Source organism: Lactuca saligna, chromosome 6 (genome assembly GCF_052625555.1).
Source record: "Lactuca saligna cultivar CGN05327 chromosome 6, ASM5262555v1, whole genome shotgun sequence".
Taxonomy (NCBI): domain Eukaryota; kingdom Viridiplantae; phylum Streptophyta; class Magnoliopsida; order Asterales; family Asteraceae; genus Lactuca; species Lactuca saligna.
The window spans coordinates 55,010,354-55,027,825 of NC_136422.1; the positions used below are offsets into that span (position 1 = coordinate 55,010,354).

Genomic DNA, 17,472 nt, shown 5'->3' on the forward strand with positions numbered 1-17,472 from the left:
ACCTCCAAAATCCCATCCTTGACTGAAGAAATGATCACAGGAGTTTTCTCTAAAATACCGCGGGTAATCTCCGACGAGATGAACTCCTGCATCTGCTCGCTGAGGCTCAGTACTTGCACCTCAGCCGGAAACCGAACCCGAACCATAACCTGTACCACCTCCCTGAGTGCTCATCGCCAAACTAAAATACAACATGCCAAGGATCAAAACATAACCAAAGATCCTTCTCCCTAAGCTTCTTAGATTCTCCAAGACTCTCACCAATTCGAGTATGGATCCTATGCTTTCACTAGTACGGGCCCAATACTATCTTCCACACCTATCCATACTTTCCTCAGCAATCATCCCGAATCCTCCAAGTCACATTCTCAACAAAAGCACCAAAACTCACTAAACTACACCAATAAACTCATTGAAGCATATCCTAGGCTCTCCTAGGTTCCCGACCCCACCCAGCCCTCAGCTGCTAAAGGACCCTCACCAACATCAACTAACTACCTCATGAATATAGTCACATGAAATAGAGGTTAGATAATCCTTCGAGTAAAAGACTCAACCCTAGAACGGCTGGACTCAAGCGAGAGCTGTACAATAGGGTCAAATCCATCACTCTTAGATTATTTAACCTGTACAACATATGACTTAAAATATTCACTTAGTAGTTGATCCACATCATTAAGAATCACACAAAGCACATAGCAAGCAACATTCAGGCAATGGAAAATCTAACCATCATACTCTAATCAATCCATTCTATCCACTTATCTGAAATCAATACTAGTGTGCAATTCTAAAGCTCATACAATTAGGCATATAAAGGCATCTCTCCTATCACATAATATTGAGCAGATCCTTATCCCTAAACTAGCATGCAATTCTCATAATCATAGAATATATCATATGTAACATGTATTGGCATTTTGGGAACCACTTACTTGAGCTCGGCCGATTGCACACATCACACCCCTTTCTTGATTAGAAATTCCTTTATAGTTAAATGATTATTTTATAAAAAAAAAATTAACCAAACCCTCAGTTTGAGTTCAAGCACACCGGAGAGCATGCCTGAATCCCTCAAACCAAGGCTCTGATACCAACTTGAAACATCCTAAAATTCAGAACCAAAAATTTCATTTTTAATTAAGTAAATTATAAAAACATTAATGTGAAAACATCAACAGTGTCATCCAAATCATAATCAAACCCAAGTGTCAAAATCCACAACATGTCATAGGAAAACAATATCAGAGTACAATCCCTAAAGATCTTATAATGCAGAAAATCATAGTGTGATGCGCTGCGATCGTGCCGACTCCTTTCCTTTTATAGAAGAACTACCTGAAACCAAAACTGAAAGTCCTAAGCATGAATCTTAGTGATTTCCCCAGATACCACATACCATACATATCAACTACTCCATACATGCCATACTTAACAGTGAGCCATACATATCATACATATATATCATAATCAATAAAGATGCTATGTGCCGCACATAGTCTAGCCATTGTGCCACGAGCCACCTCGTGGTCTTTCTTGCTAGGTCGGGGGCCACAACCCTGGGTCATACAGACAAGTGCCAAGAGCCACCTCCTGGTCTTCCATGCCAGCATCATAAAGAAAACTAGCATACAAACAATACTACTTAACCAATTACTTGCCAGAGTTCAGACTCTCATCTTGCATACAATATGCCATGAGCCGCCTCCTGGTCTATCATACATAATGCCAAGGGCTAACTCCGAGTCTTCCTTCAACACATAAACTAAATTTTCGACATTGGTGCCTTTGACCCTACAAACAGTGAGGAGACTCACCTCGCACTACTGAAGTCCCGCGAATAAATCTCTAGTTGTTGGCTGACAGATCCTTGAACTGTCGACATCAAAACAAAACCCAATTAACCATTTGGGTTTCAATTCATAACCATAAATCCACACTTGGGGAAAAGGACCATTTTCCCCCTAACCTAGCTTGTTTCATGACCAAGGGCCAAACTTGTACTCTGAAGGCCCAAAAGTCAAATAATCAACCAAGGCCCAATTATAGCCTAATTTTCCAAATTGGGCCCAAACCCCTTACATGGGCCTTACCCTAAATCCCATTCAAAATCCTAGTCCATACACTTGTTCTCAGATGGCCCAACAAGAACCCAAACACCTAGGCCTAAAAGGAAGGCCCAACTCTAGGTCCAAACAAATTAGGGTTTTCACATAAAAAGATGATTAGGGCTAAGTGTTCTTACTTAACCCATTAAGGACTTAATCGATTAAGTCCATCACTCCACTAGGCCACAGATACAATGTAATCGGGCATAAGTCATAACTTCAATCCACTACTCCGAATGTGGGTCCCGGCAATCCAAAACTAACATCTCCAAAATTAGGGTTTTGTAAACCCTAATTAGAGTTTCCAACTAAAAAAAAAAGTTGATTATTCCAATGGTTACGTTTTTGGCTGATTAAAGTTACACTAGGTCGGGCACCACCCACTACCACCTCGGGCAGTGGTGGTCAACGACGACTCACGACAGCAGCCACCCACACACGGCAACGGCTCGAGGGATAATCTCACAAACCGAGCACACACACAAGATGTATATCAATAACGCACTCACCCAATCACATACACACACAGCCACCTCCCCACGGTGGCTGGTGGTGGCAAAAGAAGAAAACTTGGCGGCAACCATAATGGTAGGCTACCATGGTGGTTCGCCTCACCTCCGACCGACATAACAGCTCCTCCACACATTTCATTGGTTCCAATAGCAATACACGCGTGCACACGAAACATAATCACCATTCTCAGCCACCAACAAGGCGGCTGACAACGCCGGAAACAAAGAAACGGCCACTAAAGGCGACCAATAACAACAAACGACGCACATGACGACAAACCAAAGAAAAGAAAGAAGATTGGTGGCGATTATCCTTATCGAGAACTTCCCTTTCGCTCACAACCTGCACAACAACGAACACAACTTTACTTCACCGGTCTACGTGGCTCTTCCGGTGCCTACGACGTCTGGCAGTGAGGTTGAAATGGAGGCGTTCAAGGGAGATGTAGCAGGAGATAGGGTGGCGGTCGGGCTCGGCATTGCGGGTGACGGTTGAGAAAGCTTCCAAGGTGGTGGCGGTTGAAGAGAAATGAGTTAAATTTAGCGTTCGGTATCCACCAAAACGAGAGGGAAGGGAAGCAGGTCTAAATCTCGTGCTCTCTTTCAAACATAATTCTTTTTTTTTTTTCAGTTTTGGTCCCTCCCCACAAAACTCTTTTCAATTTAAGTTCAATATTTACCAAACACCCCTGACTTTAGAAAATCTTTACAAACCAATCCAGAAATTACACTTGACCCCCAATATTCAAAAGTTATGCCATTTATCTTCCAAACCAACGCCTTGCTAAATTATTATGGATTTAGGGCTTCTATTCTTTTATTAATTTTACCTATTTATTTATTTAATAAACAGAATGTTACACTCATCTTCTTTTAGAACTTGTTCCTTACATGCACCACCACTCTCTACCATTCAAGACCAGTAAGTTTTGGAAAATCAAGAAAAAAATCAAGATTTTAAGATTAAAAAAATCAGAACTGATATTCCTCCTCCAGGACTGGCTCAACTTCCAAATCAACCACCATCTACACCCTTAATCTTCATCTTGCCATCATAGATCCACCTACAACTTGAGAACCAGAAAGAGAAAGAGGAAAAAACTCTGAAAACTGATTATCATTGTAAACCCTTTGTGTGTATCTGTGTTCATCCCTCCAAACACACCCACACACATAAAATTCCTTTTATCACATTAAGATTTAAGAATAAAAATGAGACCTAGAAATCGACCAATCGAAGCCATCCTGAAACCCTTAACCTATTCAGTTTACTAGAGGTGATGGTGACGAATCAGATCTTAAAACCAAGCCGAGGGATAATCCCATCTTCGGGAGGCTATCGAACCTCTGGCAGATTGCCATGAGCACCACTGCCTTTACCACCGGACTTCTCTTCCTCCATCGACATCTTAATGGTTACAAAAAAAAAGAAACAATGGTCGGCGTTGTGGTTTTTTATAGGGAAAAGGTTGTTTCGCAAATTTTGTTTTTGGTTGAAGAAAGAAATTAGGAACTCTAAATCTAATTGAATATGTTATATTTTTTTCTTATATTGATTGAAGAAAGAAATTAAAGGGGTGTTCTATTAATTGAAGAACACTAAATCTAACTGTACTTGTCGATTTCTTTTTGGGGATGATGAATAAGTTGCAGGTGAAGGATTTTGAATAAGAAAATAGGGTGGGTGGGTTTTGATGAAAAGCAACGGAGAGAGAGAGAGAGAGAGAGAGAGAGAGAGAGAGAGAGAGAGAGAGAGAGAGAGAGAGAGAGAGAGAGAGAGAGAGAGAGAGAGAGAGAGAGAGAGAGAGAGTACTTTCTTTTTCCTTTTCTTTTTATTTCTATAATAAAAAAACTAAAAAAAAAAAACAAATGGTAAAATTGTCATTTTATAAAAAAATCAAGACAAATAGACTAAACTCAGAACAAAATAAAATTTTATGGACCATGAGTACTAGCCCAAACTTTTTTGTCCAAAGTGATAATTTCCACCTAACCATATGGATCATTCTTGCAATTTTTTCTCCCAAATATCATTAAGACTTGTAAAGTCTTTTTCGAAGGTGGTGGGTTTGTCACAACATTTTTTGTCAAGAGTCCTCCCTCGGTGGTTGGTGCAACAAGTTCCGCTTCGCTTTTGTATCAAGGAGAATTATCAAGACTACTCTTCGTAATAATCTCCCATCTAATTGTACGTCTCATGTTCTAGTCCACAAAGATCTAATAACATCAATAGACTTTTTGTTGTTAGAGACACCCTAAAGTTTATGGAACAATCTCATCTATGAGACAAATACTCCTGAGATTTTGGCAGTTTCTTAAGTCCGACGAAGCTATACGTTAGATCTTTGGGACATGATTTAGCTTTGTTTGGAGGGACAAATTGTTTGTCTCGAGTGACATATGGCAGTATGTTGATATATTTACACTCCCATCCTTTTTATTTCTTGATTTCCGATCCATTCTGACAAGTGCGATCGAGACCTTACGTGATGACTGCGAAGATGTTAGAGACGAGTTGCATTTGTATTAATTGTATATATGTTAGTATTTTAGTGTGGCCCAATATATATTCCGTCCACTTGATATTTAGCTCTTTAGCATTATATTATTATTTATATATTATATATTGATGGAATGTAATTATGGAAAAATATCACGTTCCACTAAGTATTGATAGGTAGGTTGACTTAATCATGATATGTAGGTTGAAAATTGCAAAATTGGAGCAAAAAAATATACTAATTTACGTATGAATCGGATAAAATGAAAATGTGAGTTGTTAATTTTTTTGTTAACATGTATTTCTATTCTTCTAGTCTCTAGATGCATGCTTCATACCATAACAAATTTTCAAACATGATTTTTAATCTCTTTGATAGTGAGGTACTTTCTTGAGACAAGTCTTTCACTCTTCATCGTGCATGCTTCATACTTCAACAATATTTCTCAAAGTTTTTTATTTCATAAAAACAAACGGGCCTTTTATTCTCCAAAGGATGGACGTTTAGCAACCTTACATATTTTATTTATTTTATTGTTATTATAACTAACTTAATATAATTAATATGATTTTGTATAAGAATTTTTATTGCAAGAATATTTGGAGTGGATCGAATATAAAAACCGTTTGGTTTTATAAATTTGTCTCAATTTGATATATATCATACACAACATATTTTCAGTTTCGAAATTTATTTATCTCTAGGTCTTCATAAAGTATGGTCTTTTATAAGTATATCGTTATAAAATATGCTTTTCATATTTTATATTGTTGGAATATAATGTTTAATAGACTTTCTCACTATCTGAATGTAATAAAACCTTTTTTTTTATTAAACTTAATACCCTAAAGGGATAATGATTTAAAAGGATAATATATTTTTCGATTTATACATATTTGGTCACTAAGTTTTTTTTCGTCCACATTTACCCATTCAACTTGTTAAACTGTATACATCCAGTCATTATGACCGGTTACTCCAGGTTAGACGGGAAAAATGACTTATTAGGGTAGTATATTTCTCATTTGTACACGTTTAGCCCTTAATATTTTTTTTCCAAATAAGTCATTTTTTGTTTTTGTACCAATTCAATACTTATGATGATTTATTTAGGGTTTTTCTCACGACATTTAACATGAGACTATCATTGATGACAGGGATCGTTCTCTTTGGGTGCCCGCAGTGGCACCGACAACCCCTGCTTTTTTCTGTACGCAGTGTAAATTTTTCGATAATTTTTGATTTTTTTTCTTTTTTCTACTTACCGACAACACCTACTACAGACTGGCAACACCTACTACCAAATCCTACGTACGTCCCTGATTGATGATGTTTTTGGGGTTGTTGATACTTTTGACCATCGTGGCCTTGACTGCTTGGTTGCATATGTCTTGTGGTTTGGCTTAGGTTTTGTATTCCGAACATTGAAACTTCTTCATACGATATATGATTTTAACGATCTTTATATCTACGTGTTCGTTTTTTAAGTCTGCTATAACTTTTGTTAAGATTACTCCCATTAAAATATAATATGTTTTTACTTATGATTTTATAAAAAAACATCCATACATGCATTCATAAAAAACATATGGATATAAAGATTGTAATTAAAAAATATATTACTTTTTAACATGAGTAATCTAAACGAAAGTTGTAGTAGACTAAAATACAAACGCATAGATATAAAGATCGTTAAAATCCGAGATAATATGAAAAAGTTATGACGTTCAAAACACATTACCTAAGCAACCAAGTAGTAAGATCACGATGGACATAAACACCAAAGCCTAAAACACCTCGTTAATGATTGTTTCATGTAAGATGTTGTAAGAAAACTTAAAGAAAACATTCATAAGTATTGAATGAATACAAAAACAAAATAAATTAATTTGCAACAAAAAAAAAAGGACTAAATGTGTACAAAATGGGAAATATATTACTTAATCTATTATATTATCGAATATAATAATTAAACTCAGCTCTTTTTTTTTTTTTTTTTTTTTTTGGAAAGGGAACTTCCCTAACGAGGGTTTCCGGGCCAGCTTTCGCGCACCGACTAATCCCCCGCTGCAAACATAAAGCTTTGCCTCATGCCCTGGAGTCACTGCAGGCGAACCTCCATGGCCACAAGGGCTGAGTGGTGCCAGGATTTGAACATAGATCAATAGGTTATCCACCATATCTTCCACATGCCTTACCAACTCAGCTCTTTTAAGCATCTCTAATGAGAGTTTTTTTTAAAGGTTATTAATATTGAGTTATGATTTATTTTCATTTAATAGCATTGGAGTAGATAACTTTTTGTGAATTTATATTGACCACTTAATATATATTTAATATATATTGAGTGGTCAATGTACTATAACATTTTAACAATTTAACCCTTTTTACTTTTATCATATTTTATTTTTACACGTTTAATTAAAATTTAGTTTTAAATATTTTTCATTTATTTAACTATTTAATTATTTATATCATAGTTTTTCTGTTATAAAATGTTTATATACTAATTTCTAATGATATCCTTAATTAAAATATTTTATATTAAAATATAGTATGTTTAAAAAAACAAAAAAATAAATGATGAAATTTTATAGAACATTTTAGATAGATGAGGATTAATAAGATAAATTCATTATAAAAAATTTAAAAAACTAAAAAAATTTAATAACTATAAAAAAGCTAACCATTAAAGAGACTATTTATTTACAGGTCAACATTTTTTTAATAAAGAGGTGTCAAAAGAAATAAATGATTGCAAAAATCTACCATTAGAAATGCTTTTAGTATTCACCTTTGATCAAGTAAACAATCATTGCAAGTTGTACCATACTATCAAAGCTTGTACCACATTGGACAAATGTATATAAATGCATCAATGACTTGTACAATGCCCATCATTACACTTCTTCAAATCATGCGCCTTGAATCCAACAATTATTTTTGTAAATGCAACAACATAATATTCAAATAAGCCTAAAATTCAATGTAATGTTAAAGTACATATAAGAATAGCACATATGTATGTACATTTTGTTTCTCAATTTACTTTCTTCCACTTGTTACTCTTTTAATTGATTCTCATCTACAAGCCCACATCCGCCGGTAAGCTAATCTCCAAAAAATACAAACTACAAAACATAAAAAAATATATATTCATTGTACCATCCAAAAACAGACGTATCAAAATATTGTCAGCTTTAGACAACCCTGTATAGAGAACCTCATAGCAGTCACCCAACGTCCGTTCTTGTAACATCCAATGTTACAAAACGCACATACCAAGATATTGTCTGCTTTGGGAAAACCCTGTATGGTTGGTATAACTTTCCAGGGGTCACCCATCCTGGTAACATCCGTTGGGAAGTTCTTATACATGGTAGCAACAAACAATATCTTGGTACGTGCGTCTGGTAACATTTACCAGGATGGGTGAAACCCTGGAAATTCTCATACAAGTTTTGCCGTCACATGTTACCAGACGCACATACCAAGATATTGTTTGTGCTTTGGTCTACACTGTATGAGAACTTCCCATGGGTAACCTCATCCCGGCAAATCCAATGATATTGTCTGCTTTGGGCAATCCTATATAATAACTTCTTAGGGTCACCCATCCCAGTACTGTTCTCGCTCAAGCACACTTAACCACAACGACAGATATAAAGAATATTTAATTGGAGGTTAAAAGTACCTAGCAGACATGAAGGCCATGCCAAAGAAAACGGCCTTAACGGCTTGTTTTTGTCCGGCATAATCAAATGCTAACGGCAACATTTCATGAAGCGTTAAAAAGGCCATAACTCCACCAACTGTTTAACCGGAAAAAAAAAAAAAAAAAAAAATCAATTCAAGAGATTATTGATTTTTTTTTAAAAATATTAAATGAAAAAAAAGAGCAAAATTTGATACCTGCTCCTAACAAGCCCTCGAGAATCTCGGGATCTAGGCTACTTGGGAAGAGATATGCTGCATGATGTCATAATTATTAATAAATAATAATTCATGAACTGATGTAATTAACCAATAGAAATGTAAAATTTTACAGAAATACCATTGTATTTTGGGCAATTTTAAGGTTTAACCACTTGTATTTTATTTCTTCCAAACAAACCATAAAAGCTCCATATATTTTTCCAAATTAACCATTTTGACATAATAGGTCAAAATGAATAATTTGGAAAAATGTCTGAAACTTTTATGGTTTAATTGAAAAATAACGATGTTTTAGTAGTTAAACTGCAAAATTGCTTAAAATATAATGTTTTCTACTCAAAATTCATTATTTTTTTCTAGATAATGTAAAATTATTCATATTTCTTATTTCATACCTACAATAATGACACCCAAAGGCTCAGCAAGCCCAGAAACCGTTGCCAATTTAAACGCCTGCCATTTGCTGAAGCAAACAAATTTTTGTTACAATATAAAAATTTTGATCATTATAAAATAAAAATCCTTAATTTTATCATGGAATATAAGAACTTAGAACTTAAAAAAAATGTATTCATTTATATCAAGGAAAAGATTTTCTACCTTTGTGTTGCAAAGTAAACAGGAAGTGCAACAGCAACACCCTGATAAAAAATATATAAAAATAATAATAATAATAATAAATAAAGTAAACACAAAATAATTTTTTTATCAAAAGAGTAAATCTTGAGTTCAAAATTACCTCTGGAATATTGTGTAAAGCAATAGCTAAGGCTAAGTTAAGGCCAACACGAAGACCCTATAATAAAACACATGCAAGAAATAAAAATGAAGAATTTTTTATTTCAAAAATTTTAAATCAAATTCTGCATTTACCTTTAATGATCCAAGGAAAACAGCCATTCCTTCTGGAAAATTGTGTAAGCTTATGCCTGTAATTAATTGATAAAATAAAGAATTATTCAAAAAGGACATGAATATAGAAACAATATGTTATATGATTATTAATAATGAATCTTGGTATATACCTATATGGAATATCATATTAACTAAAAGTATACCATCTAATTCAAATTGAAAAAAAAAAAAACAATGGATAAAATGTAAAAAAACTGTTTATAGAGAAAATAATATTTACCCACAGCTGTAATAATTCCACTGAATAAAACTTGGCGACGATGTTTTTTCATGACATCTTTGCCCCCTTCATCCCCATGTTTCTGTAATCATTTTATAAAGTTTTTCAAGAAACTAGCAAAAACAACAATTCAGGAGCATATATATATTTTATAGAAAAAGTCAAAATGTTTGACCTTTTTACTTTTGGAGTCTGCTGTGGGAGCAAGTGATGGCTCTGGAATAAAATTAGCAATTATCGCAAAGAAAATGACACCTCCAAAGAACTGTGTCAAAACTCAAAAGGTTTCTCTTAAAAAAATTAACAAAATATGGATTCAGAAGGGTGTTTTAGTAATTTTAAAATGGTATGACTCACCCAAAGATTGCCTTTTAGAAAGCCAATGGAATTTATGGCATTATGAGCTAAATCAAAGAAAGATATACTTAGCATAAGACCTGCTGCAAAACCCTGTATGAATAATGCAAATAGATTTTAATGTTTGAGATAAATGATCATAAAGTGATTTTAAGAAATTATGTTTTTTAAATACCTGTAAAAGTCCAAGCATTTTCAAGTTTGGAGCCTTGGCTAGAATCACAAAAAGTGCACCTATTCACCATGATTGTAGATTTTGAATTTAGGAAGCAAACATGTTATATTGTATATATAGGTGCACTTTGACTTTTGGGGTCAAATTGGATAATTCTCAACTTTTGGATTTGATTCGGATTGTAATGTTTTTTGAGAAGAAATTAAGAACGAGATGAATGTTACAAATTAGACCACGAATTGGAAAATATATGTTACAGGTTGTTAACGCAATTTATATTGATTTTGAATATGAAAAGTACTAGGTTTGACTTCGATAGATTAAAGTGTAGATCATTTGAGTAAAGACATAAAGTTTGTCTTTATCGACTAGAGTAGAATCCAAATACTCGGACTAATTCATCTCCAAGTAAAATTGAAACAATTTCTAAACCCCATTATTGAATATGCGATTCGAAGTTAAACCTCAAAAACCCTATTAACAGGGGTGAGTAAATAACAGTTCTTCACCAAATTTAGAGTACCATTTGGTAAATAGAATTAACAATAAGTATTACTGAAACGAAATTGATGAAATTGTAGGATAGGGTTAGTGAGTGACAGACCTAAAGATGTACTTAATCCGCCAACCATCGAGAGAGAAAGAGCAACCAACACCTGCGAGTCCATTCCTCGATTTATTTCAGGAATTAGGAACGAAGAAATGGAGGAAATGGAAAAGTTGGGAGAATCAGTAGTTTAAAACTTGTGATGAAACGATTAATGAGCTTGAATGTTGTTTATAGGGTTACAGATAGTGGAGGCAATTGGGTGCCTTCGGATGACAATGTGCGAAACTGCTCACAGCAAGTCTCCGGTTACCTCCTGACCCAATTTGTTCCATAAACCACTTTTATTCCAATTCTATAAGCCAAAGCAATCGTCATCGTCATGTACCTAATAAAAGAATGAGGATATTCTTACATTACAAAAATAACATAGTTATTTATTTTTTTAATTAATGTCACAAAAGCTTTTAATGTTTGGATTTACCCTCTAGTGACTTTTGAGTTCAATAATGTCTTAGGTTTTGTTTAATTTGTTTATTTCTACCTTTTAACATGTAACATATGTTTCTCATATTCGATTAGTGGATGGTATAAAGGAGTTAGAGACATGGTTTTTTTAGAAAAACCATATGCATCAATGTGACATGAAGGGAGTCACGACGTGTCATGACAACTAAAGATTGCGTGTGCAGGATGGTCGTCACGGTGTGACAAATGGAGTGTTATGACGTGACAACAACTACAGCCCAAGCCCATGATGTTTAGGGTTTTCTCCAGATTTAAAACCATTAACTTGTGATCTACGGAACCCTTTTCAGTCTCCAACCTCTCTTAACGAAACCCTAGCCGTATTTCATGTTTGTAACTTTGTTTGATTAATTGGTGACCTTGTTCTTGGCTTATGATGAAACTTGAAGAATGATGAACGTCATTGTGGTGCAAGGAAGCAAGGAGCTAGCTTGGATCTCTCATTCCCTTCATATTTTGGAGTTATTAGAGGTATAAAGTTCACATCTTGATCCTTGTTCTTTTTGTTTCAAGTGTGGGCTCATTTAGATTTTATTTGGTCCCTTCTATGAATGCTCTTAGAGTTTGAGGAACTCCAAAGCTTGTTGTGACTCTCAAATGGTCCTACAATTTATAAGAATGAGAAAAGAGTCATACATGGAGCTATTTTGGGTCCATGAGCAATTTAGAGTCATATTAATGACTTAATGGACTTAGGGTTGCAGATATAACTTTGGGATGGAGTCCTAATGGATAAAAAACTTTATCCATTAAGAAGGTGAAAGGAACTAGATCTGAAGACATGGGCCTTGGTTTAAAGGAATTAAGCACTTAATGAAGATTTTGTCTTTTCTGACCAGAATTCACGACGTGACATAGGATTTGCCATGACTTGGCGGTTCCCAAAATCATGATTGTTTTGTCTTTGGCTCCTCACGACGTAACTAAGGAATGGTCACGATGTAACGTTGGCTTTGACTAGGTTGGCCGTTGACTTTGTGGACCTTTGACTGTTGACTTTTGACCAATTTGACTTGGGGTCAAACTTGGAGGATTTGGGTTGTTAATTAAGGATTCATTTCTTTTGGTGATTAGTCGATTTGTAGGATTAAGCATTACAAGGTGTTAGAGTGTTGTTGTGCTTCTTCGTATCTTCAGTTCATGTGAGTTTCTCACTATGCCACGTATCCCATTGTATATCCTTCGCATGGTATGATAGAGGTACTATTAGAGTACAAGTATGTTAGTGGCTCGGATAACTCCCTTGTATGTGTGTGATGTTTAGGACACTTAGTGTCTTGGTATGCTAGATTGATAAGGTATTGCATGTTGATCATATGGTATTGTTTGGAGTAATGTTTGGTTAGGGTAACCAGGGTAGACCAATTATCAGGATTACATATGATTGGCCAACGAAGGACTTAGAAGTGGTCAATGGCAGGGTAACTAGGGAAGGCTAGTTGTTTAGGGTATGTATATGCTAGTATTTGTTATGCCTTTATATTACATGATTATGTGATAGTGAGAGCTTGAGTCCTACGTAGTCTAAGTTTTATAGCCTAAGAACTCTTGGTTTAATGCATGAGTGTGATGTTCTTGTTTGATTATTTGCTCTTGAGTGGATCATTTGATCGACTGTCTATCTAACATATGACTACATACAACTTTATGTTTTGTATGGAAGACCAGGAGGTGGCTCTTGGCAGTGAAGGTTGGGATGGGCCCGATACTCCCTATGTGGGGGGTCATTATGTACAGTTGGGTGGGGCATGTTATGTATGGTTGGGCGAGGCCTGTTATGTACAGTTGGGTGGGGGCCGTTTTGTATGGTTGAGTTGGACCCATTGTATAAGTTGGGTTGGGCTCATTGCATATAATCCATGTATGTGGTTAGGAGATTTGGTTGTTGGGTGCTAGAGTCGAGATCTTGTGTGGATGCATTGTATGTATGATGAAATATGTGGTATACTGAGGAACTCATTAAACTTTATGCTTACAATTAGATTAAACATTTTACAGGTCGTCCGTGAGAAGAGTTCTGTGGGACTATACACACATCGAAGAAGTTTGTTTTTGTATTTTTGTAAATGTAATTATGATAATGTATAGTTTCAACCAAGCAAGTGATAGTAAAGGGTTATTTAAGCAAGGGTTCAACTGGTTATTATATTATAAAAATGAAAAATCTCTTTGTAATTTTAAGGACATTACATAATAGGTTTAGTCGGTCATATGTGCAAGTGGGCATGCCATGTAGATGCTGATTAGGCTGACATGGTGCCATATAGGCGTTGACATGGAGATTATTATTTCCTTTACTTTTAAAAAGGGCCTAAAGAGGAACAAATGAGAGTTGCCCAATTTCGAACAATCAACCTCACATATACAAAGCAACAACATTATCACTAGGCTGATACTACTTTGATGTAGTCTTCCTCAACTCATGTATACAATCTAGGGGTAAGTAAACCGAACTAAGAAACTGAGAAACCGAAACCGAAGCAAAACCAACTGTTAGGGTTTAAAATTTTTAAATAACCAAAAAATCAGTTTCGGTTTCGGTTTTTACCTAGAAACCGACCCATCCAATCCGAGAAATCGACCCACACATAAAGCTGACAAACCGACCCATGACATTTTACCTTATTTTATATTTATGTATGTGTGTGTGTGTGTGTGTATATATATATATATATATATATATATATATATATATATATATATAATTTTATGATGCAACCAGGTTAATACTTTTTATCTGTTTTATGATCTCTTGATTTAAGTGGCAATACAATGTGTATAAAATGATAACAATGTCCAGGCAACTCACATGTCAAAATGACAATGGCTTAAGATTCGTAATTCATGGAGAATGAAAAAACTACTCAGATTTTGAGTTATCTTCTCATACTTTGTAATTATAAATGTGTTAAAACCCAAAACACATGGTTTTAAACCTAGAACCCATGAGACTATGGGTTGAACCCAAGAAACCAAAAAACCACCAAAATTGACTCCTGAATCCCAGAAACCTACCCTATTGACTTTTGAAATCTAGAAACCGACCATTTTCGGTTTGAGTTCGGTTTTGATCCAAAACTGTGACATCCCCAAATTCACGGTCATTTTAAAAAATTTATTTATGATTATTTTAAAATCGGAGTATTCTTTTTGAAGAATAATATTGCGGACTTTGTTCCCAGAAAACATGATAAAGATATTATCAAATCATTTCCGAAGAAATGTATTATGTTTATATTAAAACATTGGGATGTCATCGTCAATACATAAACATAAGCATAAACGAACATTACATTCATTTACATTAATGATTTACATCTCCGTTAATCTCTCAGTGTAATGTAGCTTCGTATCGACACCTGTGATACAAATAAACTGAGTGGATTAGGTTAGGAAACCTGGTGAGTACATAGGGTTTTTAATCCATAATAATATAATTGTTATATTTAATCATCAAACAATTAACCCCAATTTCCCATCACCATTATCTTCCTTATTCTTAAGAGTCTTCCCTAAGAATCATTTATTCTTCATTCATTCATTCCTAATGATTGTCCTAAGAAAGAGGCACGAAGTCCATCGCTGATAGGGTTTATCTAATAGGCACTAAGTCCATAGCTGCCAGTGTTATCCATTAGGCACTAAGTCCATAGTTGCCAATGTCTATCTATAGGGTACTAAATCCATAGCTGCCAACGTTTATCTAATAGGCACTAAGTCCATAACTGCCAACGTTCATTTGTAAGGCACTAAGTCCATAGCTTCTAGGGTTTTTAGAGTACATCTGGTGAACACATAGTTCAAAAACACCTGTAGGTTGCGAGCCTGATAGCGTTCCACTGGACTGTCTAGAATAGTATGTGGTCGTCATCAATACTTTGCTAGATGACTGTATCATCGTTAAGGTCAAGGATTCTCATCATCTTTCACCTCTCATCATCTATATCATCTTTCATTTCTCATCATTCATCTCATCTTTCATCTACCCATCTTTACCCAATATTTATAGGTATAAAAATTCATATATAATTAAATCAAGTAAAACATGTATAAATCGTTCATCTAGCATAAATATCAAGAACATAGATAATTAGCACATATATCACGTAATTTATATTAGATACTTCATATCTATGTGTAAGTTAAAAGTAATTATGCACTCACCTATTAAAGTGATGACTCTATACTCAGGCAGCACTTCGCTTCTAACAATTTTATTTTCCTTCGACGAAACCTAGCATCATTATCACTAGATCTTAGTCTAATATTTATTGAGACTAATCATTAGCTCAAGGTCTATGAGCTATATTGTTTTATAAGTGTTAAAAATTACTTTTCAACTATATGTACAAACAGTGACCAGACATGAAACACCGTAGGGTAGGACCATTTTGGCATTTAAGCTGTTCTGAAATCCAACAACCATATGTGGCCCTTTAAACCAGATTCCCCATACCATGAGTAGTTAAAAGATATTATAATAAAACTTTGTACAATTTATAATACTTAGCATATTTATTGTTTATAGGTTCACAATACCGATAATGAACTTAAACGTAAACTATACTTAAAGTACGATAAACATAACTCACTTACAAGGGGTTTAGCTAGGAGTCGGGCTCTGTAGGGGAAGAACTTCTAAGCTGAAAGCTCTTATTCTCAAAGCATTTTGGTGCTCCAGGACTCGCCTCTAGCATTCGGGAAGTGCTAGGGAATGGGAGGGGCTAAAAGGGGTGTTTGAGAGAGAATGAATAGGAAAGGTGTGAGTTTTTGGGGTGATCCTCGCCTCTATTTATAGGTTGAGTCTGGTGTGAACACAAGGAATTCCCTTGATGAACGTTGGGCGTTCATGGCCAGGTGTCATCATCTGGTGTCAACCCATGGTAAGGAAGCAGTGGCTCAGATTGTGCCACGTGTCACCTCCTGGTTATTCCAAAAACTAATTATCTTCTGAAATCAGTAAATTTTGCATATGAGCTCCTTTTTTGAGGTTCATTATATCCATGCGTAGGTATCAAAGAGATCTACAACTTTCGTTTAGACTCGGTCGGATAATTTTGACTTTATTTTGAAAGTTCTATTTTAACAGGCTTAGACACTTAAAGTCCGTTAAAATTCATAACTTTGTCATTCGACGTTTGATTTTGACTTTCTTTATATCGTTGAGCTCCTATTAATGAGATCTTCAATTCTCATTTAGGTTGTGTCGGCTAAAAATCGATCAATCTAAAATTCGATTTTCGGGTTGTGCACTGTTATGCTAAATCTTAGAAAATTCATAACTTCCTCAAACGAAGTCAGATTTGGACGTTTCGTTTTTGTACGTTCCCGGTTTTAACATATACTATGACTTTTGTTTACATTTCTAAGGCTAAAAAGTATTTTGTCAAAAATTCATTTTCATGATACACCAAGTCGTGTCGGTTTTGTTGCAAAACTTCGACGGGTCATAACTTCTTCGTTATAAGTCGGATTTCAGCTTTCTTTATATGTACGAAATCCTTGTGACATATAATATACCTTGGTTAAGATTATTTATTCCAAATAGTCTTCTATCAAAAAGTCATTTTTAATGCTTATTATCTCTAAATTGACTAGCCTGAATCTACGGACGTTACAAAAAACAACCTAAACCGACCCATGTGCAACCCTAATATAATCCAACTTATGTAT

General features: G+C 34.9%; 1 protein-coding gene across 1 annotated transcript; it reads right to left on the bottom strand.

Moving 5' to 3' along the window:
* Positions 1-7,951: 7,951 nt before the first annotated feature.
* Positions 7,952-11,624, bottom strand: LOC145003362 (ZIP metal ion transporter family). The gene is made up of 12 exons (XM_078962487.1): positions 11,329-11,624; positions 10,725-10,783; positions 10,550-10,642; positions 10,368-10,457; positions 10,193-10,274; positions 9,931-9,986; positions 9,797-9,853; positions 9,658-9,698; positions 9,453-9,520; positions 9,034-9,090; positions 8,816-8,933; positions 7,952-8,252 (listed from the first exon to the last, which is right to left on the bottom strand). The coding sequence occupies exons 1-12, from the start codon at positions 11,390-11,392 to the stop codon at positions 8,207-8,209; spliced, it is 831 nt and encodes a 276-aa protein (XP_078818613.1). The 5' UTR covers positions 11,393-11,624; the 3' UTR covers positions 7,952-8,206.
* Between the last annotated feature and the right edge of the window lie 5,848 nt (positions 11,625-17,472).

Coding starts and splice junctions, on each gene's coding strand:
- LOC145003362 (XM_078962487.1), bottom strand. CDS start 11,392: ATGGACTCGCAGGTGTTGGTTGCTCTTTCTCTCTCGATGGTTGGCGGA. Junction 9,987..10,192: donor TGGAATTATTACAGCTGTGG/GTAAATATTATT, acceptor AATTAATTACAG/GCATAAGCTTACACAATTTT. Junction 9,521..9,657: donor GTTTACTTTGCAACACAAAG/GTAGAAAATCTT, acceptor TGTTTGCTTCAG/CAAATGGCAGGCGTTTAAAT.